The sequence below is a fragment of the Talpa europaea genome (genome assembly GCF_964194135.1).
Source record: "Talpa europaea genome assembly, chromosome: X".
Lineage (NCBI taxonomy): Eukaryota > Metazoa > Chordata > Mammalia > Eulipotyphla > Talpidae > Talpa > Talpa europaea.
Window position 1 is genome coordinate 7,419,872 of NC_140081.1, and position 25,121 is coordinate 7,444,992.

At 45.1% G+C, this 25,121-nt stretch overlaps 1 protein-coding gene across 1 annotated transcript in view; it reads left to right on the plus strand.

Annotated features, from left to right (window-relative positions):
- Window positions 1–560: 560 nt before the first annotated feature.
- Window positions 561–25,121, plus strand: part of TXLNG (taxilin gamma) — a gene marked incomplete at its 3' end in the record, with an annotated part of 43,047 nt that continues 18,486 nt past the window's right edge. Inside the window, exon 1 of the mRNA XM_084258190.1 lies at window positions 561–736. Within this exon, the coding sequence (XP_084114316.1) occupies window positions 635–736 (102 nt within the window). The 5' untranslated portion in view covers window positions 561–634. The remainder of the gene's footprint in view (window positions 737–25,121) is intronic.

Genomic DNA, 25,121 nt, shown 5'->3' on the forward strand with positions numbered 1-25,121 from the left:
CAGGGGCAGGGCTGGGGCAGGTTGTGCCCGCCTCAAACCTCAATTCTGAAAGCCATTGCATTTCCCGCCTGGAAAGTCACGAAATATTCCCTCTTATCCCGAAATCATCCGGACTCAACTCCGAGGAACAGCAACAAAAGCAAAAACACAACAACGTACCCCTGCTCCAGCGCCGTCCCCAAACCTGGACTATTTGTAAACTTTTCCCTCAGGATAATAAGGAGTACCTTCCGGCATCGGTGCATCACCCCCAGAGAACTACAAGTCCCAGTAGGCTGCCCGCGCAGCCCAGCCTACTCCGGGCTCAGATCGCCGCATTACGCTCCAATCCCGATCCGGGCCCGCGAGCTGTGGCCCAGGAGCCTGCTGGGACATGTAGTCCGTGCCAGAGTCCCTCTCCCGGTCCGCGCAGACTCGTGCGGCCTCTGTCCGCCCTTCGGCCCTGCAGAAGCCCTGCCCCGGCTCCAAAGTTCCCCACCCCCATCCCGCTCCAGCCCCACGGGGGCCAACCTCCTCCGGTCACGTGCGGCGCTGCACGTGCGGCGATTGGCAGAGGGGTTCGGGGGCGGAGCTCGAGGCCCTACGAGGTTCCGTGCCCCCGGTCGGGCCGCTTGTTTGGCTCTGCCGTCACCTCATGGCGACGCGGGTAGAGGAGGCAGCGAGGGGAAGAGGCGGCGGCGCCGAGGAGGCGACTGAGGCCGGACGGGGCGGACGGCGACGCAGCCCGCGGCAGAAGGTCAGTCTGGGGAGCGCTCGCGTTGCTGCCGGGCCGGGGTAACGCTCGGACTACCTTTTTCGGGGTTCACCTCTTCACTCTTTCTGCTTACCTTTAGTCCTGGGACGAACATCCGGCTCTCTTTCCCCCCGGGGGTGACGACAGTGGGAGCAGGTGGGGGGAGTGGAACCGGGATGGATGGCGTGGGAGGGGGTGGCTGTTGGGGCTTGGGGGCACGAGGAGGCGGGGAGAGAGGGCAGGGGTTGCAACCCGGTGAGAGGGGGCAGGGTTGCGAGGCGGGGGCGCGCCAGTGTGACAGCCACGTGCTGCCGGCCCCGTGGGGTCCCGGGCGCCAGGTCTGCTCTCTCCCAGCCCCCGAGGTCGGGGTGCTTTCTGGGCTCACCGCGCTGGGCGCCGCCGTCGAGGGGCGGCCTGAGGTCACGGGCTCGCCCTCCCAGCGCTGGGCAGGTGCGCCGCGCGCGCTGCGGGTGCGCCGGGGCGACGCGGGCGAGGCTGTTGCGCAGTAAGATAACCGCACCGGAGCCGGGGTGCTGCCCCCTTCCTCGCGGGCTTGCGTTCCCCGCCAGTGCGCGGGCGGGCGGGCGGGGGCTGCAGAGACCACTCAGGCCCCGGGATCCCGGCCCCGGGCACAGCGGGCCCAGCTGCACGTGGGACTGGCCATGGGGAGGCGATGCTGGGGGACCTGGGTCTCGCAGAGTTGGGAGCAGCATCTCGTGATACCCTATCGTCCCATTCAGCCCCCCCCACCCCGTTCTTTATTTCCTCCCCTTTTCTTTCTTTTTCTCCCCATCGGTAAGCGGAAACTTGAGCGCCTCTCCGACTCGGGCCATTGGGCTCTTGATCCGGGCGACAGGCTGGACCGTTCCCCCCTGCCTTACTCCACTCACGTCAAGGAGTTTTCAGTGTCTCCCTGGATACAGGAAAATCGAGACCTTCAGAATGGGAGCATTCCACTTGTTCTCCAGTCAGTGGGTGGAGTTGGAAAAACATTGCACAACGAGCGGGGTACAGGGCTCTCAGGGCCTAGGAATAGTGAGCTTAGGGGAGAGGGTGGGAAGGGACAAGCCCCGTCCGTCTGTCCTGGCCTGTGGAACATATGGAAACGTTCAACTTGTTGGACATCCTGCTTGATCACGCACCTAGTTCATATTAGCTTAATTATGCATTTGCATACTCTTAAAAATTACTCCTTAAAAATTACTGTGTGAAATTATGAAATATTTTTCTAATGTGATTCATGAACTTGAAAGAGGAGGAAAAAGGTTAGGTTTACATCTGAGCAGTGTCAAGAACCAGCTTTTGGGGGGCCTGTTTCTAGCGTCAGGGATTTTTATGTCTCTGCATGACGGTTCTACTACTTCTCAATTACCTCTCTCTCATTTTCTCCCTCCCTTTGTACTCTCAAAGAAAGATCCAGCACTGGCAGGACTGAAAAAGAAGCTGTGGACCAAGTACACTCTAGGGATTCACCTTTGTCACTTTGGACACTTCACTTATTCCCTGAGGGTGGAGGGCCAGTCTCAGTGTTTGATTTCATAGGTCCCCCTGGGGAGGACTTTGATAAAAAGCCCCTGCAATTGAGGACATAAGTTCCCTTTTATGCCACTGGGATAAGAACAAAAAGTGAATTAGAAACTGAGGTTTAATCAGCTAGCATTTTAAAGGATCAGGCTTAGAGGTAATGACCCTTTGAGGCAGTACTCTGGTTAACAGCTGGATATCAATAGTCATGTGTGTGTGATTTTTGTTTACTTACCTCATGCTCCTTTCTTCTTTGCTCGAGCTTTTCTGGGAATCTTCTTTCATTCTGATTTTCAGTTGACTATGACATGGAACTGAAATGCATACTTAAATATTAGTTTTTGAAATTTCTTTTTTAAAAATCAGGTAAATATGTTGTGTTGGTGCAGATCGCTTTTTTATTTTTTTAATTTTTATTTATTTATTTTTTTAGATAGAGGCATGCTTTATTTATTTGTTTGCTGGTTTGTTTGTTTTTTTTGTTTATACAAGCACTGGGTACAGTCAGAGCGCGGGAGGGTGAGAGAATTCACCAGAGCCAGAGCGGGGAGCAGAGCAGGCAGAAGGACCGAAGCACACTGCTGAGGGGAGCAGCGGGCGGCAGGAGAGGTCTGCGCGCCATGTGGGACCCTCCTCCGGGGGCCGGGGAGCAGCCGGGGATCGAACCGGCGCTGCAGAGGCTGCGGGCAGCTTCGCAACCCAGCGCTCAACCGCTGCATCACCGGGGAGGCCCTAGACCCATAATTTTTTATTTCTGCTGGGTCATGACTTGAAAAACTATTCCCAGTTCTAACTTAACCTCTGCCCTATTTTTCCGGAAGCAGAAATGTTTAACTAATTGCGTTTTGAAAATATTGTAGGAATTAAAGGAAAAGTGACCATTTTGTCACTGTTTGGTTACATGATGGGACTTAAAGGAGAAATGATTGGAGATGTGCTTTATTGGTTCCTGGTTGCTTTAACCATCTACTTAGTCACTCCTGACCTACTCAGTTAATTGTGGCATTGTTTCGTAACTGCAGCCAATTGAATGTCTATTGAAGTGACTGTTTTTCTTCTCAAATTAGTATTACAGTGCATTTCTAGAGGTCTCTTGAAGAATTGTCTAAAACTGTGGCTATTTTAAATGTTAATTAAAATAAAATAAAATAAAATTTAGGGCCTCCCCGGTGGCGCAGCGGTTGAGCGCTGGGTTGCGAAGCTGCCTGCGGCCTCTCCGGCGCCGGTTCAATCCCCGGCTGCTCCTGTTAGGGGGAAGTGATGTCCTGAGTTAATCCCATACAGGCTTTTTTTGTATCGGGGTTGCTCTACAACACTCCCCGGCCACCGGAGGAGGGTCCCACATGGCGCGCAGACCTCTCCTGCCGCCCGCTGCTCCCCTCAGCAGTGTACTTCGGTCCTTCTGCCTGCTCTGCTCCCCGCTCTGGCTCTGGTGAATTCTCTCACCCTCCCGCGCTTCTAACTGTACCCAATGCATGTATAAACAAAAAAACAAACAAATAAATGAATAAATAAAAAAAAATAAAATAAAATTTAAAATTCCATTCCTCAGTCATTTTAGCCATGGTTTGAGTGTTCTATAATAGCTAATATGGCCAGTGCCTACTGTATTAGAGCAGATCTAGAATGTTCCATCATTGCCTTATATTCTGTTGGACAGGGCCTCCCCTGGTGGCACAGTGGTTGAGCATTGTGCTGTGAAGCTGCCCACAGCCTCTGCAGCACCGGTTCAATCCCTGGCCGCTGGCGAGGGTCCCACATGGCGCGCAGACCTGCCGCCCGCTGCTCCCCTCAGCAGTGTGCTTCAATCCTTCTGCCTGCTCTGCTCCCCGCTCTGGCTCTGGTGAATTCTCTCACCCTCCCGCGCTTCTGACTGTACCCAGTGCTTGTATAAATAAATAAATCTTTAAAAAAATTATATAAAAAAGAATTCGTTGGACAACATTGATCTTCATAAAAGGATGGAATATATACATTGTCAAGTATTCCAGAATTTTTTTTTTTTTGAAGATTTATTTATCTATGCAAGCACTAGGTACAGTCAGAAGCGCAAGAGGGTGAGAGAATTCACCAGAGCCAGAGCGGGGAGCAGAGCAGGCAGAAGGACCGAAGTACACTGCTGAGGGGAGCAGCGGGCGGCAGGAGAGGTCTGCGCGCCATGTGGGACCCTCCTCCGGTGGCCGGGGAGCAGCCGGGGATCGAACCGGCGCTGCAGAGGCTGCGGGCAGCTTCGCAACCCAGCGCTCAACCACTGTGCCACCGTGGAGGCCCAAGTATTCCAGCATTTTTTAGGCTTCCAAGTTCACTCATGATACTTTTTCTATATCCCTATGTAGAATGTTTTATACGATTGAGCTTTTTAAAACTTAAGGACTTTTTTTGAGCTGTTCTGGTTTACAGAAAAACAGCGTGAATTACATAGTTCCCATACATCCCCTCACACACCTCTTTCTTCTATTAGTTATATCTTGTATTAGTGTGATGCATTTGTTATCATTGATGAGCAGATGTTGGTGCATTGTTTTTAAAGTCCATTTACATTCGGGTTCATTCTTGGTGTTGTACATTCTAAGAATTGATAAATATATAATCATCCATAGCTGCCATTATGGTATTATGACAGAATCGTTTCATTGCCCTAAAAGCCCCCTACTCAACCCTTCCCCTCTCCCCGCAGATGGGTGGCCACCACTGATCTTTGTTCTGTCCTCATGGTTTGACCTTTACCAGAATGTCTAAGGTTGGTTTCTTAACTAGATTTTTGCTTTAGAATGTTAAAATGATTTAACTACCATCAAACTCATTTTTAGGTTAGCAAACCATTCAAAGGCTAAAGATATGAGGAACCCAGGGTCAAATTAACAAACTTTCGTAGCTACACAGCACCCTTAGTTCTTAGGGCGTATGTGCACGTGTATGAACTCAGCGTAACTCGGATGATATGAAGAAGATTGGACAGCTTTCATTGCCCTCATTTATAGATGACAAACTGCTCAGCAAGGTCAAGTGATTTGCCCAAGGGGTGAAGCCAAGTCAGAGCCCAGTACCCTTTCATCTACACTACAGTAATAAGTAGTGTAGTAAGTGGGTAAATAGTAAGGATTTTGGAGTCAAGACTCTTGGCTCTCTGCCACTTACAAGCTGTGCAACCTTGGGCAAGTTTCTCAATCTTTTCAGCCCTCAGTTGCATCATCTGTAAAGTGAGGATGATGCTAATAACACCTACCACATAGGAGTGTTGGGAAGCATAGCAGTTGACGCGATGCCTTCAGTGCGAGGCTTGTGTATTTTCCTTGGTCTGCAGGGGAGACTACAGAAAAGAGATATGTTTCTCCTCTAGGGTGCTGTTTGTAACTCCGTGTTCCTACTTCTGTTTTTTTCCCTCTTCCTGGAACCTCTCTATGGTAGGCAATGAGAAGAAATCAGGCCAGGGTGGGGCAAGAGTGTGGGACAGGGAGAAACCATTTCATTATCTTGCTTTTCTCCCCGCTGTGTACTCGATGAATTCCTACTCTTCTGGCACAGCTATTAGTAAGAAGCAAGGTGCTCTTCTGTTTACAACACTATCATCTAATCGTGTCACTGGTTTGGGTGAATTTCATTTTCACCGGGAGAACCAAACAGGAAAAGCAGTAATGAGAACAGACCAGACATGCCTCCAGTAATGCAGTTTTAGATCATAATATGCCTTGTTTTTTCTGATGTTGCTGGAAAGTGTTTAGTTATTATTTTCAGTGTCATTTATATTGGTTTTGAGTAGAGAAATTTCACTGGGGAATGTATATGTCAAATTCAGATGCCATAAAATGGGGCATGTGGGGTTTGTTTTTGTGGGATTTTTCATAGAAGGAGTCATTATAATAAGCTTCTTTTCAAAAGGTAGGCTGTTCTGGTTTCACCCTTTGAGCCCACTGTTTGCTGCACTTTGCGGGGCACTTAAAATGTACTTGTATTCAATACCTCCTTACCTCTGCAGAGTAGGTGGCATCCCGGGTACATAAATAAGGCATCTGAGGCTCAGTCCAAAAGCAAAAGGTGCTTGAGTAACATAGCTCAGAGTTGGTGAGGTCAGCCCGGAGCTGGCGTCTAGCTGTCATGGACAGTGCAGTGGACGCACCTGCTGCGCAGGCGGCTTCTTACCTCACAAGTGTTACCCTAATATGCCAGGGGAGTCCCTTCCCCTCGTTCTTCCCTTGCTTGTCCTTCCCCCAGTTCCTTTTTGTTTGCTTCTAACACGATTATTACTAATCTTTAGTTAATATAATGGATGTGATAGTATTTAAAATGCATGAAGTGGCATACAAATTTAATACAGTATTCATCAACATTGAGAATTAGTTATGTTTATAATTTTCCCCAAGTGGGGCATTTCTAGAAAGGGATTAAAAATAGGTCAGCTGACCTTTTAAGGGTTGAACCCTGAGAATATATTTTTAAGACTCAGTTTATTTCCTTGTTGAAATTATCTTGGTACTTACATTACTTGAAGGAAAAGATGCATAAAATGATCAGTGTTGCCCTCCTGTGTTACCAAATAATTTTATTAGCATTTATTGCTCAGGAGATTAATAGCCTTGTATATTACATTTCCAAAATGTCCCCCAAATAATTTTCCTTTATCACCCACTTTCCACTCCTTGGTCTGCTACAGGTAATATTGCTAAACCACTATCTTTTCTTTTTTTTTTTTTTAAATATTTTATTTATTTATACATACAAGAGCATGGGTGTAAGCCAGAGATGCGGGGGTGAGAGGATTCACCAGAGACAGAGTGGGGAGCCGAACAGGCAGATGTACTGAAATACACTGCTGAGGGGAGCAGCGGGTGAGACAGGAGAGGTCTGCTGCGCCATGTGGGTCAGCTCCCTGGCCAGGGATCGAACTTGTGCTGCAGAGGCTGCGGATAGCTTTATAGTGCTGAGACTTAACCCCTTGAGCCACCAGGGAGGCCCTACCTTTTCATTGTTATCATTTTTCTTCTTTCCCTACTATCAGAAATGTCAAACAGAATGGTGTGAGGAAGATGTGCCAGTGATGGTGAAGTACATTTTCAGAATCATCTCTTGGATTGAGGAGTGGGCCATATTAGAAGTGAGAATGTATGCACTGTGCTTATTTTGTTTATGTATCCTTACTCAAACATTATAACAGTTCTGCTGCACGCCAGAAATGTATATTCATTATATGTAGTCTTCTTAAAACCTCTACCTGTTTGGGGCCTCCCCGGTGGCGTAGCGGTTGAGCACTGGGTTGCGAAGCTGCCCGCAGCCTCTGCAGCACCGGTTCGATCCCCGACCGCCGGGTGAGGGTCCCACATGGCGCGCAGACCTCTCCTGCCGCCCGCTGCTCCCCTCAGCAGTGTACTTCGTCACTCTGCCTGTTCTACTCTCCGCTCTGGCTCTGGTGAATTCTCTCACCCTCCCGTGTCTCTGACTGTACCCAGTGCTTGTATAAATAAATCTTAAAAAACAAAAACAAAAACAAACCTCTAGCTGTTTGGTACCGTATACCCCCAGTTTGTAGATAAGGAAACTGAGGCAGACTGCCCCGTGGCCACACAGTAGGCAATAAGTGATATGTTGAAAGGTTCTTTAGGCTTCAAAGCAGTTACCCATATTTCATATGGCTTGTGCTGCTCTTAACACATTTCTGAGGATAGTAAATAAAAACGTGTTTCTGCTTTAATGTAAGCACAACCTGGTGACAGGTAAATAGGTGATGTTTTCTGCTAAATGAAAACAAATTGTGAAAGGTCGGCTTGGGAGACAAGGAGGATCAAAAAGCTTTTGTAATTCAGGGACAGGGTGGGGGGGGTGAACTCTGTAGGTTTAATACCTTTTGTTTCATTCACTAAAGCCCTAGTTAATGTTAGGATACATGATTTAGGGGGTATGCTGGCTGTGTGTGCGTGACAAAGGCACCTCAGAGTGTAATTTGGATAAATGAAAAGGTAGAAGCTTTGGAGAGACCCTTTTTATTTTTCCTCTCTTAAAGTCCACATGACATGGTGTTAACAAAGAATTGAAGTGGTGTGGGTAAGTAGGACAGATAAAAAGAGGAGGCTCGGCGTTTCAGAGGCCCATCATGATTGGCCCACGTGGAGCTGGCAAAGGGTGACTTCATAAAATTGGGACAGGGATGTTTCACTTAGGTAACCCATAAAAGTAGAGGACTATTTTACACCTTAAGAGTCTGTGACTTGAAGATGGCCACCCCCTGCCCCTCCGCAAACTAGGTCAGGCCCAGGCATTCTTCGGTGGCTTTGGGCATTAACATCTTCACTGATTCTTTTGCTCTCTAGATAGGGGTTTAGGGTAATACAGGTATTTTCCAGATTGCAGATAATCATTCCATTACAGTTTTAGAGCTAGAAGTCATTTTGCAAATTTTGGAGTCCAGCATCCTTTATTTTTATGAAAGAAATAGCTTTAGAAATTAAATGTGAAAGTTGATGCCATCTTAAGTGGCAAGTGATGTGCAACAGTACAGTGTAGATGTCAGCACCCCTGGCTGCTGCTGCTGCTGCTGCTAGAGCAATCCCAGGACGCTAGCTGTATTGTAACTAGACCTTTTCCAGACCGATTGGTGCTTTTTTAAAAAATTTTTTTATTTTACTTTTTTTTTTTTTTTAATAGAGGCATGTTTTTATTTATTTGTTTGTTTGTTTGTTTTGTTTGTTTATACATGCACTGGGTACAGTCAGAAGTGCGGGAGGGTGAGAGAATTCACCAGAGCCAGAGCGGGGAGCAGAGCAGGCAGAAGGACCAAAGTACACTGCTGAGGGGAGCAGCGGGCGGCAGGAGAGGTCTGCGCACCAGGCGGGACCCTCCTCCGGTGGCCGGGGAGCAGCCGGGGATCGAACCGGCGCCACAGAGGCCGCGGGCAGCTTCGCAACCCAGCGCTCAACCGCTGCGCCACCTGGGAGGCCCAAATTTTTTTTATTTTAAAGATTTATTTTTATTTATGCATACAATAACTGTGGGGTGTAGGCCAGAGGTGCCGGGTTGGGGTATCTGTGTGAGGATTTAACCAGAGACAGAACTGGCAGATCTACTAAAATACATTGCTGAGGGGAGCAGCAGGTGAGACTGGAGAGGTCTGCTGAGCCGTGGGGGTCAGCTCCCTGGTCGGGGATCAAACTCATGCCACAGTAGCGCAAGATAGCTTCATAGCGCTGAGACTTTAACCCCTGCGCCACCAGGGCGGCCCCCATTGGCTCTTCCTTGACTTTTTCACCTGTATGGGGGGAGTCAGGTTCCCTCATCCTAATTTCAGCACTACCTTGCCCCTCTTCTCATTTACCTAGTAACGCTTCCACGTGTTCACCTGACCTCATATGTGATGTGACAGATCATTCTGGCTCATGCGCTACCAACACTTAGAAATTGATACAACTCCTAGAACTTATCTTGCCTTCAATTTATGTTCCGCTTTAGAACTCCATTGCTCTGACTTCACTCATTAATTTTTTTAAAGATTTATTTATTTATGCGTACAAGAGCTGGGGTACGGGCCAGAGATGTAGGGGGTTGAGAGGATTCACCAGAGACAGAGTGGGGAACAGAGCAGGCCTATTGACTGAAGTACACTACTGAGGGGAGCAGCGAGCGACCCAGGAGGGGTCTGCTGCGCCATGTGGGTTGCTCCCTGGCCAGGGATCGAACTTGTGCTGTGGAGGCTGCGGACAGGTTCAAAGGTTCCATCTTAACTCCTTGGACCGCCCGGGAGGCCCCACTCATTAATTTTGTGGCTAACAGCTTTATTGAGGTATAATTCAAATGGCTTACAATTGATCTGCTTAAAATGTACAATTAAATGGTTTTTAGTGTATTTGCAGAGTTGTATGGCTATCATTGCACTTGTTTATTTATTTATTTATTTTTGTGGTGCCCTCCTGGTGGCCGGAAAACGAACTGGCGCTGCAGAGGCTGCGGGCAGCCTCGCAGCCCAGTGCTCAACCACTGTGCCACCAGGGGAGGCCCTCCCTTGTTTGTTTGTTTGTTTGTTTGTTTGTTTGTTTATTTAAATAGAGGCATGTTTTATTTATTTGTTTGTTTGTACATGCACTGGGTACAGTCAGAAGCACGGGAGGATGAGAGAATTCACCAGAGCCAGAGCGGGGAGCAGAGGAGGCAGAAGGACCCAAGTACACTGCTGAGGGGAGCAGCAGGCGGCAGGAGAGGTCTGCATGCCATGTGGGACCCTCCTCCGGTGGCCAGGGAGCAGCCTGGGACCGAATTGGCGCCGCAGAGGCCGCGGGCAGCTTCGCAACCCAGCGCTCAACCGCTGCGCCACCGGGGAGGCCCCCCTTGTTTATTTTTAATGTAACCTGGGAATATAATCCTTGGAATGAGAAAGATAAGAATAGAGTTTCTGCTTTCCAAGACGTAAGTCCAAGAGGGTGGCCAGATTACTTAAAATTACCTTATTGCTGAAACTCTTTGATCATTATGTCTGCCTATAAGACAAATCTGTGGATTAAATGAGGAAGTATAGCAAGTACTGTTGGAGGGCCTCACTGGTGGCCTAGTGGTTAAGTCTCAGTGCTATCACTACTACGGCCAGAGTTCAATCCCCAGCCAGGGAGCAACCCACATGGCACAGCAGACCTCTCCTGTCTCGTCCGCTGCTCCCCTCAGCAGTGGATTTCAGTCAGTCTGCCTGTTCTGCTTCCCACTCTGTCTCTGGCGAATCCTCTCACCCCCTGCACCTCTGGCCTACACCCCAGTTCTTTTATGCAAAAACAAACAAACAAACAAACAAACAAAACCTGTTGAAGAGGCCTCTGAATGAGCCAGAGCAGATAAAGACATGGGAAGATGATTTGTACCAATTCTGCTTCATCACTATTTTTTTTTTTTTATGTTGATTGGTAGACCAGTGACTTAACAAAAGGGGGAAAGAGGCCAATTTGTTAGGTGTAGTTAAGCAAGAAAAATTGGAACTCTCTTTCTTGTCCTCCCACCTGGTCACTGGGCATATTCCCTAGCGATGGATCTTGGTTGTCCCGCCATGATAAGGACCCCCTCCCCCAACCATGGTTTGACTAAGCCGGCCTTCTAGATTCTATAGCCCTGTTCCCATCAAAACCAGGGTAGCAGTTCTCAAACTTTTTAGTTTCAGGGTATTTCTGCGAGAACCCTAAGGCACTTTTGTTTATGTGGGTTATATTTAACATTTACTACATTATAATTTAAAAATTATAAAAATAATTGTTTAAAAAATAATTCATTTTAATACATTGAAAAATATGAACTGATGCTGTATTAGTTATCAATTGCTGTATGACAAATCACCCCTAAAATTTAGTGCTTGAAACATTCATTATGCTCACATGGCTTTTGTAGGTCAGGAAGCTGGGTGTAGCTTAGCACCTTTCTGTTTGGGGACTCTCAGGGGCTTCAGTCATCTGAAGGCTTGACTGGAAAGGATCCACTTCCTAGCTCACTCATGAGGTCATTGACAGGATTCAGTTCCTGTGGGTTGTTGGACTGAAGCCTCAGTTCCTCATAAGCTGTTGGCTGGAGCCTCCTTTGGTTCCTTGCCACATGGGCCTTGCCACGGGCATCTCACAACATGGCTACTGGCTGCATTGGAAGGAACAAAAGAGAATGCCAGCCCCAGAAAGAAAAGTAAAAAGACATTGCTGTCTATTGTCACATAATCATAGAGATGACATCCCCTAAGTTTGGCCAAATTCTCTCTTCATTAGAAGCCCACTTGAGAGGGGAGGATTATACAAGCTTGTGAATGCCAAGAGGATCACAGGGACCATCGGGTGCCACGTCAGAAGCTGCCTACCACACATTAACTTACATGATGGTTGTTTTTTTTTTTTTTAAGATTTTTATTTGTTTATTTGTATATACAAGCACTGGGTACAGTCAGACGTGCGGGAGGGCAAGAGAATTCACCAGAGTCAGAGTGGAGAGCAGAGCAGGCAGACTGACAAAGTACACTGCTGAGGGGAGCAGTGGGCAGCAGGAGAGGTCTGCGCGCCATGTGGGACCTTCGCCTGGTGGCCGGGGATCGAACCCAAGCTGCAGAGGCTGCGGGCAGCTTCACAACCCAGTGCTCAACCGCTGCGCCACCGGGGAGGCCCTAACTTACATGATGTTTTAAAATTAAAAATAGTTAAGTTCCAAAATAAAAATTTGTGGAAAGCATACATTTACATTTTTTTAAAGATTTATTTATTTATGCATACAAGAGCTAGGGTACAGGCTAGAGGTGTGGGGGGTGAGAGGATTCACCAGAGACAGAGTGGGGACAGAACAGGCAGACTGACTGAAATACATTGCTGAGGGGAGCAGCGGGTGAGTCAGGAGAGTTCTGCTGCACCATGTGGGTTACTCCCTGGCTGGGGATTGAACTCATGCTGCAGTGGCTGCGGATAGCTTCATAGGTTGTGTCTTAACCCTTTGCGCCACCAGGGAGGCCCCCATTTACATTTTTGCAGATTTCTTTAATGCATGGCTTAATAGACAACTGCATTTTTGGGTCTACTTCTATATTTAATCAATGGCAATGTGCCATTTTAGTTGAAGTATGTGAAGACAATCTGGCCTCACAGATACATGAAGATGGAACAAGGAGTATTTTATTAACTATTTTAGATAATTATGGAAATTCTTTGATACTATACCAAAACTCGGCAAGTAGTAGTTTTTGAAGGTTAGTTGCAACGTATGATCTGAAATCCTGTTGCTCTTTTCATATTGTTATATTAAAATCTGTTGATCTTGGGAAAGCTGAACCAAGGAAAAGCATTACCCCACTTCCTTTTTTTTTTTTTAAAGATTTATTTATTTATTTATACAAGAACTGGGGTACAGGCAAGAAGCATGGGAGGGTGAGAGAATTCACCAGAGACAGAGCAGGGAGCAGAACAGGCAGACTGACGAAGTACACTGCTGAGGGGAGCAGCGGGCGAGACAGGAGAGGTCTGTCCCACCATGTGGGTGAAGGTAACATGAATGACCTGTGACCTCCTATAATCTTCAGACTTCCTCTGAGCTTGGGGCAGAATAATGAACAAGTATAGTATTGTGATACTGACTCCACATTAACATCATTAAAATTGATTTACTTAACCAAGTACATATAATTTTTTTAAGATTTATTTTTTTTTATTTATGCATACAAGAGCTGGGGTGTAGGCCAGAGGCGTGTAGGGATGTGTGAGAGGATTCACCAGAGACAGAGCGGGGAGCAGAACAGGCAGACTGACTGAAATACACTGCTGAGGGGAGCAGAGGGGAGAGGTCTGCTGCGTCATGTGGGTCAGCTCCCTGGCTGGGGATCGATCTTATGCTGACAGCTTCATAGTGCTCAGACTTAACCCCTAGAACTTTTTTTTTAATAATGAAAATACTTAGTTCATATAATTAAAAAAAAACTGATATAAGACCAAAAAGTATAAAGTGAAGCTATGTCTTCCTCATCTCCAACTTCTAGATCCATACTCCCAGAAGAAATCATGATGAACAATTTTGGGGCTATTCTCATACAAAAGTGTTGTCCATATACTGGCTTCTGTATGAAGAGTTTTTAACTTATACTGACATGTTCTTCCTGCACCAAATATTTGTCTTTTTCCTTACTTATACCTTGGAGTTTTGTCTGTATTGACATGATCTTAGTTTTTTAAATAGCTGCCTTTTACCCTTGAATGAGAATATCTGTGGAAAAACTAGCAGGGGAATACCTGGGTGAAAGTGAGTGCACATTCAGATAATGATAGATATTGCTAGATATCTCTGCAAAACCAGTATTCTCCCAATCCAGACTCCCCTGGACTGTACTGAGAGACCTGTTTGCCCACATTGAGGTTTGCTTTGTTTTCTTAAATCATCCTTTTAAGTCTGGGAGATTATTTTAATTTCTATTTATTTAATTGTGAATGAGGTTGAACAGGTTTTTGTATGTTGGACTTTTATTTTATTTATTTATTTTTTTTGGTGGGACCCTCGCCGGTGGCTGGGGAACGAATCGTGCTGAGGCTGCGGGCAGCCTCGCAGCCCAGCGCTCAACCGCTGCGCCACCAGGGGAGGCCCTATGTTGGACATTTTTGCTTGTTCACAAATTCTTGAAACTTGGGCTCCTGAATCATTTGAAGTCCTTAAAGGTGTGGTCTTTGGTTAGTGTGAAGTTCTCAATGATTATTTAATGAATTGATCTTTCTTTACTTTGAAAAATGAAACAGCTCCTGGGCCTCCCTGGTGGCCTAGGGGTTAAGTCTCGGAGCTACCACTGGTAAGGTCTGAGTTCATTCCCCACCAGGGAGCTGCAGCAGACCTCTCCTGGCTCCCCACTGCTCCCCTCAGCAGTATATTTCAGTAGATTTGCCTGTTTTGTCCCCACTCTGTCTCTGGTGAATCCTCTCATCCCCTGCACCTCTGACCTGCACCCCAGTTCTTCTACTAAGTAAATAAATATTTTTAAAAAATAAATAAAAAATAAAATAGCTTCTGAGGTTCCCCTCACCCCTTTGGGAAATACCAAGGTCACAAAACAATTTTACTTAGGACTTCTAGTTTTTTGTGGTTTTCATTTTTGTATTTCAATCTTGATACCTCTGGAGAGAGTCTGTGATTCCCTGACAACACCCCCCCCCCCCCGCTCCCAATATGGCTTGGGAGATCACAGATCATTTATTTCATTGACTAATTTGAAATGATACCATTTTTATTATAGCAAATCCCCATATATGAGTCTGTAGTTTGATTTTTAAGACATCGCTATATAATTAGGAAGTCTCAGACAAATATTGCATGCCTGAAATAAAAATAAGATCTCACTTTTGGGAGTTTATATTTTGAGATTTAAGAATGTATTGTCTTGAAGAACATGGGCATATTGTAGAGATATGTTCACCAGAATCTAATTATATACTAGTGCATAGTAATATTTATTTGTTAAAAATAAAGACCCTTTCATTTCATTCCTTTGTTCTAACATAGTAAAACAGATTACGATTTAAGGAGGCATTGACTTATATAAAACATATTTTAAAGACTTTGATCCACAATGGTTAAAACAGAATTTTCAGATGAATGGCTGATAAAGTATTAGCTGTGTGGCAAACAGCTATGCAGAATAATTATTTGAAAGTAAAATAGCCTTAGTATAGAAACTATTTTAAGTGACCTATATAAAACTAGTCACTTTTCCTAATTTAAAAAGCACATGAAGGGCCTCCCTGGTGGTGCAGCGGTTGAGCGCTGGGTTGCGAAGCTGCCCGCAGCCTCTGCAGCGCTGGTTCGATCCCTGGCCGCTGGGCGAGGGTCCCGCCTGGTGCGCAGACCTCTCCTGCCGCCCGCTGCTCCCCTCAGCAGTGTACTTCGGTCCTTCTACCTGCTCTGCTCCCCGCTCTGGCTCTGGTGAATTCTCTCACCTTCCCGCGCTTCTGACTGTACCCAGTGCTTGTATAAATAAAATAAAATAAAATAATACATTTAAAAAAAATAAAAAGCACATGGAAATGTATTTTTGTAATTTGTAAAATTTGTACTTGAAAATGTAAAAGACCCTCAAAATACTAGAAACATTTTGGAGGGATGTTCATATTTTAAAAACTAGGTAAAGTAGGTGGATGGTGTCCTGGGTGCTATAGACTATCTTTAACAGCTTTCAATATTTGCCCATGCAAATTTGCCTTCACTGGGCCTGGCAAATGTACACTGTGGACTTCACATTTTTCCTTGGTAGTTAATAACTTTTTAGGGTAAATTATCAAAAACATGGGCTTGAGGAATTTTTAGAAATAATTTAGTTATCCTAAAACACAAAAAGGCCTTAAAAAAAAAAACTTCAGTGCCTTAAATAAGCTACTTGAAATTATTTAAAGACATCCCTACCCCTAAATTAGTCTTGTCTCACCCCCCTAAATTCCAGAGTTAATCACTGCTAAAAATTCTACAGCTCTTCCCCAATGTTTTCCTAAATTTACACTGTTATATCTAGCATGCTGTGTATTTTTAGACATTTAATTTCTTAGGTTTAGTTTGTAACTGCATTGGAGATCTGTTTGACTTTGAACTTTTATTTTCCAAGGCTGATGTGTGAAGGGGGGAGCAGTGTACTAGAGCACATACTCTTGAGTTTGACAGATTTGCTTTTGAATTTTGCTGGCCCCTTTTTCTGATTTTATTGTGGCCTCAGGCAAGGTTGGGTTTTTTTTTTTTTTTTTTTTTCCTTTTAACTTTTCCAGTTCACTTTTGTTTTTTCCTCTGTCTCATTTTCCTTATCTGGGAGGTTTAAGACCCATCTTTCAGTGGACTGGGGGAGGGCTCGGTGGGGTAATGTGTCTTGTAGGTCCTGAAGTTTACCAGGACTCTTTGGGAACCTGAGGCAAGCTAAGGGTCTCTCCCCAGGAAAAGGCACAACCTTTCCTACCCTGCTCCCTCTGAAGGGCAGGGCTAGACCTCAGTGACAAGGGAGGGTGATGTGCTCTCAGCACGTGCCTGGCACTGGTCAAGGCATCTGAACTCATCTAAGCAGATGGTAGTTGGAATAATTGGGGAGTGAATGTGGATGTGGGCCTTTTTGTTTTTCTTTTTTAAAAAAAAAATAAGATTTATTTATACAAGAACCGGGGTACAGGCCAGAAGCACGGGAGGGTGAGAGGATTTACCAGAGACAGAGCGGGGAGCAGAACAGGCAGACTGATGAAATACACTGCTGAGGGGAGCAGTGGGGGCGACAGGAGAGGTCTGCAGCGCCATGTGGGACCCTCGCCGGCCGGCCGGGATCGAACTGGCACTGCAGAAACTTCGGACGGCTTCACAGCGCAGCGCTCAACTTCCTGGGCCACCAGGGGAGGCCCCCTTTCTGTTTTTCATTTAGACTAATTTCAGTAAAAGAACAACCATTACTAAAAACATGTAAGCTCTTTAAACAAAATAAACCTAAGAACTGGGGTACTTCAGTGTCAGTATTTGAAAAGCATAAGTGAAAGTTTTAATCTTTAAAATTGTTTGTCTCTTTGTATTCACAGCGTAGGAAGGAAAGAAACTTACTAAAAGATCTTCCCCCCTTTAAGGCTCATCATTCCACGCAATCTCAGTTTTAAATGTACTGGTCCAAAAAACTATTGTTAAGTAGTAGATGAATACAGAGTACTTCAGTGTGTTCGTTGGCAAAATTTCTGTCATAGTTACTCTTCACTCTTACAGTTAATGGTTAGTAAACTGGTGGCTGTTCATTTTTGAAGGTATCTCTTCTTTAGTTAAGGAGCCACCTTAGCTCCAAGTACTGAGACAGTAGAAGGGAGATTTAGAAATTTTTGTTATAATTTATACAATAGCTGGGGTACAGGCCAGAGGCACGGGAGGGTGAGAGGATTCACCAGAGACAGAGCGGGAACAGAACAGGCAGACGGACCGAAGACACTGCTGAGAGGAGCAGTGGGTGAGACAGGAGAGGTCTGCCATGCCATGTGGGTTTCTCCCTGGCCAGCCAGGAATCGAACCCGCGCTGCAGAGGCTGTAGACAGCTTCACAGCTCTGTGTCTTAACCCCTTGCGCCACTGGGGAGGCCCTAGAAATAGGTTTTTTGACAGGAGAGAGACCGCAGGGGCGGCTGGGCTCTAGGCCCTTTAGCGGGTGTTGCTGAGGGCCTGTGCTCTGAGGCACTCCGCTGCGAGAGCTGAGTGTGCTGCTCGGGGGTACAGATGGATGGACACAGTGAGAGTGTGATGACTTTTATGTTTCTGTGCAGGGGAAGGCGCAAATTGAAATTGATCTTGAAACCACTTACTGTTGGTTTCGTTTTCATTTGTGGTTGGAATTTAAATAAACATTTCCACCTCCCCTTGTTTCCCTAATGGGAGAAACTCCATTCCTCTTGGTACTAGAAAAAGCAAAGACTGGGGCCTCCCCTGGTGGCGCAGGCAGTTGAGTGTAGTGCTGTGAAGCTGTCCGCAGCCTCTGCAGCGCGGGTTCCATCCCGGCCGCCCGCGAGGGTCCCACATGGTGCAGCAGACCTCTCCTGCCGCGCCCGCTGCTCCCCTCAGCAGTGTCTTCTGTCCGTCTGCCTGTTCTGTTCCCTGCTCTGTCTCTGGTGAATCCTCTCACCCTCCCATGAATCTGGCCTGTACCCCAGTTCTTGTATCAATAAATAAATCGTTAAAAAAATAAAAAAAGGCAAAGACAAGTTGGTGAAGAGGCAAGTCCTGGTCTGACTGGAGGAGGGGAAAACACGTGTGCTGTGCAAGCCCAGGCCCCACGAGGTCCCCAGCCTAGCGACTCCGTTTCCCTTCAGTCACAGGTTTCTTTTGTACCCCAGAGACTGTGTGTGCTTCCCTGCTCGTCGCTTATATACCCCTCACCCCCGGATCGTGGCATGTAGTGCAAACTGAAGTGTATTCTCCTTTTTCCCTTTTCATCCTCTCCTTAGGGACCAGTAATTCACAGCTGCCTTACTCTGTTTTAACAGGTGCCACAGTACTTCATCGTTTGGCTGGAGCACAATCTTTCCATTCATTATTCATTGACATTTAGGGTATTTCTGATTTTTAGTTACTATAGATAATGCTACACAAATATTCATGTGTCTGTCACTTCACAAATGTACTGGTTTATCCATTGGGAAAACTGATAAGAAATGAATTTCTTGTGTCAAAGCATATGTATGGATTGATGATTTTTCCCAACATTTTATTTATGAAATTATCAAACATACAGTAAAGTTCAAAGAGTTTGATACTGAGCATCCAAATTGCCACCATCTAATTCTACCCTTGACAGTTTACTTGTTTTTACACTTTTCCATCTCTGTCCCTTCACCCAGGAAGCCTTGTTAAGTGTGTACATGCTGAATTTAAACAAATATATGCATCTGCAGCTCAAACCCCCACAACATCTAGTGCATTCCAGTACTTTAGAATGTTCCCTTGTGCCCCTGCCCAGGCAAACCCATCCTGGGTCGGGTGACTTCTTTGTGGTTAAACCAATTTATCCCCCAGCCAGAAATGCTTGACAGTGTCCCGCACCTTCCTCACCATATTGTCAGCTTTGGATGTGAAAGCTGGTATCTGTTAGTTAGAGTTGCATTTTTCTTTCCCTTTTTTTAAAGATTTATGTTTTAATTTATTTATGCATACAAGAATTAGGGTGTAGGCCAGAGGTGCGGGGGTGGGGTGTGTGTGAGAGGATTCACTAGAGACAGAGTGGGGAGCAGAACAGGCGGATTGACTGAAGTACACTGCTGAGGGGAGCAGCGGGGCGAGACAGGAGAGGTCTGCTGTGCCTTGTGGGTTAACTCCCTGTCATGTGGGTAGCTCCTTGGCTGGGCATCAGAACTCCGCCCCCAGTGGCTGGTGATAGCTGGATAGTGCTGAGACTTTAACCCCTGGGCCACCAGGGAGGACCAGAGTTGCATTTTTCTTATTGTGAATAAAGTCAAGCATGTGTTTATGAGCCCTTCGCATTTACTTTTCTGTGAATTCTTGCTTCAGGTTGTTTGCCCATTTTTTTTGGATTATAGGTCTTAGTATTGTTTATTTCGTGTGTGTGTGTGTGTGTGTGTGTGTGTTTGTGTGTGTGTAATATATACATGGCATGCTGTTGTGTAATTTATCTTTACATGTTATATTTTGGTCACATCTGTCCCCATTATTAACTATTAACTAACTTCTGTGAGAAGGCTGGGCAGTAGACCAAGCATGTTTAGGGAGGTTAAGAGCATGAACTTGGAAGCTAGACTGCCAGGGTTTAAATCTTTGCTCTCCAGTTTGCTGTGACCTTTGCGCATTTGCAAAATGGAGATAATAATAGGATTTGTATGTTTTAATTGTGAGGATTAAATTAGTTAATATAGTAAAGTGCTTAGGGTACTGTCTGAATGTAGTATTTTCTATATGTGTTAGCTGATACTATTTGTATAAGAGAATGTACCCAAGAAAAGGCATCCAGAATGGTTATCTAAGAGGGCAGAATAAGGAGTTATATTGCCCACATGATATAGAATTTTCTGCTTAAGTTGATGAGGGCTGAGAAATCATTTACAATTTAAATAAGGTTGTTGCCCTAAGAATGTGCTTCATATCAAATAGCCCAGCGCTATTTGATACCTCAAGGAGGTTCTTGAACAAATAGTCCTTTACAGTAGAAAAATTGAGGCCTGCTATTTCAAGAGTGAATAAGGTTTGAATCAAGACCAGCTAGAACTGGGCTTATTCATAAACAAAAGATTTTGTAAAATCAAAGTAAATCTTTCATTAGCAAATGTGAAAAATATCCAAATATGATATATCAAAATTAGTTACATAGGAGAGCAAGGAAATGTGATACTATCTTGCTTATAATGATAAAATAATAATAGTGGTGTTTTTCCTACTATGTGTGTAATACTTAGGTGCTTTACATGGCTTGTGTTCAGCACCCATTTTGCTCCCTTCTGTTTTCCATCCACTGACATTTGAGTACTTTTTATGCACGAGCTATTGCTGTCTAGAAGGATATACGTGCCAAATAGGTGGTAATGGAATATGTGTGAAAGGAGTGCCTGGAAGACAAAAAAGTAGTAACTGAAAATAGAGAAAGATGAAATAAAATTGCAAGGAAAACATGAGATGTGAGGGATGTGCACAATACAGTTTATTTTTTTTAATTGAGGTAACACTGGTTTATAGTACTGTATGTGATTGAGGAGTATTGGCTCACACCTCTTCGGATGCATGTTTCCATGTTACCCTATCGCACCTAACACCGAGCACCCATAGCCCTTTGCTCTCTTCCCTCCCTCTCTGGTAGCTTGTCAAACCCCCAGCGCGAGTTTTACCTGTGCATTTATTTGGTTGTCATCTCCAGGCTGAAAATATATACAATGACAAAGAGTCAGATGTCACCCCGTCGGAACTGGAGGGGCAGGATCTTAAACCCGAAGTAAAAGAAGTGTTTCTATTGAATGTGATGCTATGTTGAATGCTTGGTTTATCAAGCGCCAAAAAGGTCCTAGCGTTTGTTTTGGGTTTGATTTGTTATGATCTTTTGTTTTGTTTCTGTATATTCCTCCTATGAATGAAACCAGCAGGTATTTGTCTTTATTTTAAGATTGATTTATTTATGCATACAAGAACTGGGCACAGGCCAGAGGTACAGGGGGTGAGAGGATACACCAAAGACAGAGTGCGGAGCAGAACAGACGGATTGACTGAAATACACTGCTGAGGGGAGCAGTGGGCCAGTTAAGTCTCAGCACTATGAAGCTCTCAGCAGCCACTGCAGCACAAATTCGATCCCCAGCCAGGGAGCTGACCCACATGGCACAGCAGACCTCTCCTGTCTCGCCCGCTGCTCCCCTCAGCAGTGTATTTCAGTTGATCTGCCTGTTCTGCTCCCTACACTATCTCTGGTGAATCCTCTCACCCCCCACACCTTAGGCCTATACCCCAGCTCTTGCATGCATAAATAAATATATCTTTTTAAAAAATGGGAAAGGATCTGAATAAACATTTCTTCCAAGGAGGTATACAAGTAAGCACATGAAAAGATTCTCAACATCATTACTCATTAGATGATATGCCTTCATACCACTAGAATGGCCGTAATCAAAAGAGCAGATAATAGCAAGTGTTGGTGAGGATGTGGAGAAATTGGAAATCTTATGCACTGCTGGTGGGACTGAGAAACAGTGCATTGCTTAGAAAAAGCCTGGTAGTTCATCTAAAGGTTAAGGGTAGAATGACCATATGACCCAGCAATTCCTGGGTGTGTGTGTCTGTGTGTGTATAATAACATAATGTATGCACACACACCCTGGAGAAAGGGAAATACATGTCAACACACAGATTTGTGCACTAATGTTCATAACAGTTATTCACAGCCACCAAAGTTGAAAGCAATCCAAATACCCATCCGCTGATGGATGGATAAATAGAATGTGGACTGTGCCCATCCAATGCCATATTATTCAGCCATTAGAAGGAATGAAGTACTGATACGCGCTACATGCACCCACTTTGAAAACATTACGTTAAGCACAAGAAGCCAGGAGCTAGAGGCTATATATGTGCATGGTTCCACTTGTGTGACAGCTCCAGAATTTACGGAGACAGTACATTAATTGTCCGGGGTGGGGGGCAGGAGATGGGAGGATTAGGTGTTGACAGCTGAAGCATGCAAGGCTTCTTTTTGAGATGACGAGAGTGTTCTAAATTGATTAGAGTGGTGGTTGCACAGCCTTCCAGGTTCACTAACAGGGAGTGACTCGTATGCTTTCAGGCGTGGGTTATATGGTATCTGAATAACATCTTGATAAGGGGGTTTAAACAAAAGTCGGAAATAGAACGGAACACCTCAGCAGCACCCGATCCAGGGCAGGCTGGCATGATTACTGAAGCGGATCGCGGACACGTCCTCGGATTTTCCGTGGGGACCGCTGTGCTCCCCTCCTGTCCCCGCAGACGCGCGCTCAGAGTCTGCTGGAGAAGGCCTGACGCCGTCTCCTGGGGGCTTGTGGGTTGTATTACCATCGCGCTTCTGAGGAAATTCTGTCATGCCTTGGAGATAAGCAGTCTTTCATTTTAGTTATCTTGTAACAGACTTTCATCAGTCTTGAGGCCCACACTGTGGTGGGGTGGCCCCGTCGTCAAACTTACTTTTCAGGGAACAGTTTTGAAAATTATTTTTAAAAATTGGGAAAGATGGTATTAATAGTGCTCATTTTTCCTCTGCATTGCTTTCGTGTAAAGGGGCTCTTAGAGTATTCATATGCTCTTCTAGTATGTGACAGTTTCATATTTAATATAAAATAGAACAAGGAGCTGTATGGATAATGCATTAAAATAATAACTTGGCATTTGGTTTGATATTAATGCTTGTGTGTTATTTGGGTGTATTACTGATTTTACAAAGGTCCTGCAGTAATGAAATCTAACAAGGTGTTTACTGTAAGTTCCTCATGAATTCTTTGTAAACTTACTACCTATGAATTGAGAAATTCTGCTCTATGAAATGTATTGTGTATGGTTGGGAATTTTAAAAAATTTTGGAAGCATTTTTTTTTAAAGATTTATTTATGCATACAAGAGGTGGGGTATAGGCCAGAGGTGTGGGGTGGGTGAGAGGATTCCCCAGAGACAGAGTGGGGAGCAGAACAGGCAGATCTACTGAAGTACACTGCTGAGGGGAGCAGAGGGAGAGACAGGAGAGGTCTGCTGTGCCATGTGGGTCAGCTCCCTGGCCAGGGATCGAACTTGTGCTGCAGTGGCTGCTGATAGCTTCATGGTGCTGAGACTTAACCCTTGCACCACCAGGGAGACCCTGGAAGCATTTTTAAGAGTCTTTCCAACATACTTTTATAATTTTTTAAAAATCTGAATTAGGTTTAGAGCGTGGCATCCATTACTTTGAAATAGACAACTTATATCCCCTTAATGCATTATTTTTTTTTTTTTAAAGAAATGGGAGTATTACATGCACATTATTTTAAAAATTTCATGAAAAACAAGTCTCTAATCTCCCCAGGGGAAAATAATTTCTTTTGGTTCTTCATAACTCTTAAATAATGTATAAAGCTGGAACTTTAAAAATAAGCCTTATTGAAGTTAAAGCACACATTCAGAAAAGTATGCAAATCATAAATGTTGAGGCGTAGCAAATTTCCCTGTTACCTACTTCCATTTGCCCTCAGTCAAGAAATATTTCCGAGTACCCCAAAAAGCCTACCGCCAACAGTAACCCCTCTCCTGATCTCTAGCACTGTAGATTAGCTCTGCCTAGTTTTGAACTTTATATGTAAATGATTTCCTACAATCTGTATTCTTCTGGCACCTTCTGCACAACATCCTGCAAGGCTCATCTGTGTTGCTGCATCCAGCAGTAGTTCATTCTTATTGCTGAGTCATGTGAACATGTCACAGGTATCATACCATTCTTCTGTTGATAGGAATTTGGGTTGATTCCATTTGGGGGCAAATACGAATAGTGCTGCTTATTGACTGTTGGCTGCACATATGTACAAACTTGGGTAAAATCTGAGGAGTAGAATTAAATGGGTTGGAAGATGTTCCTATTGCCAAAGTGTTTTATCAAAGTGGCAGTACCAATTTGTGCTTCCAAAACTACACTACTTGGTTTATCAGCGTTAGAGTATAAAAGATAAGGATTTACTTCCATTGACTTCTCCTTCCCCTACTACTTTGATACTTTAGTTTTAGTTCTTCCGTTGGATAGGACCCTAACCTGAAATAACTCTCTGCTTTCAAAAGTAACTCCTGTCTACTTGCCTTAAGAGATGTTATACACCTCTCCCTTCAATTGTGTTATTTTTTTAAAAGGAAGAGGCTCTTTCATAGAGAGAGGAATTTGTGCCACCTCGTATTAACAAGAGGGAAAACCCACATAAATATAGGGGATTAACAATGTGATAGAAGAGAGAGTAAGGTAGAATTGCTGATTCAAGAGTAAAATAGTAGAATAAAGCCATTTTTACCATGCCTGTCATCTGTATGTTAGGGCAGGGGCAGCAGCTTAAAACATGTCTCACAATCACTGTAGCTTAACATGAGAGAAATTGTTTTACTCCTCTAATAGTCCAGTGGAGCTGTTCTTTGTAAGAAGGGTGGCTTTCCTTGCATGTACATGGAATTTAGGGGCCCCGTGCTGCTTTCAGCTGTGGCCCTGCCATCTCTTAGGGTCTTGGAGACTGAGACCTCTGTGTTCAGCCAGAGTGGTGTCGAGATGCACCTGGGGGAAAGATGCGTGCTTCTAAGGGTGAAAGTTACTGCAGAAGGGATAGACATCACTTGGTGGAAACTGCACGTGGGAGTCCCCCCACCATGCCGGGAGCCTGGGAAATGTAGGCCCTGGCAGAGCCCTGGCGGAGGACCGTGGGTTTTTGCTGGGTGCTAGAGTGCCA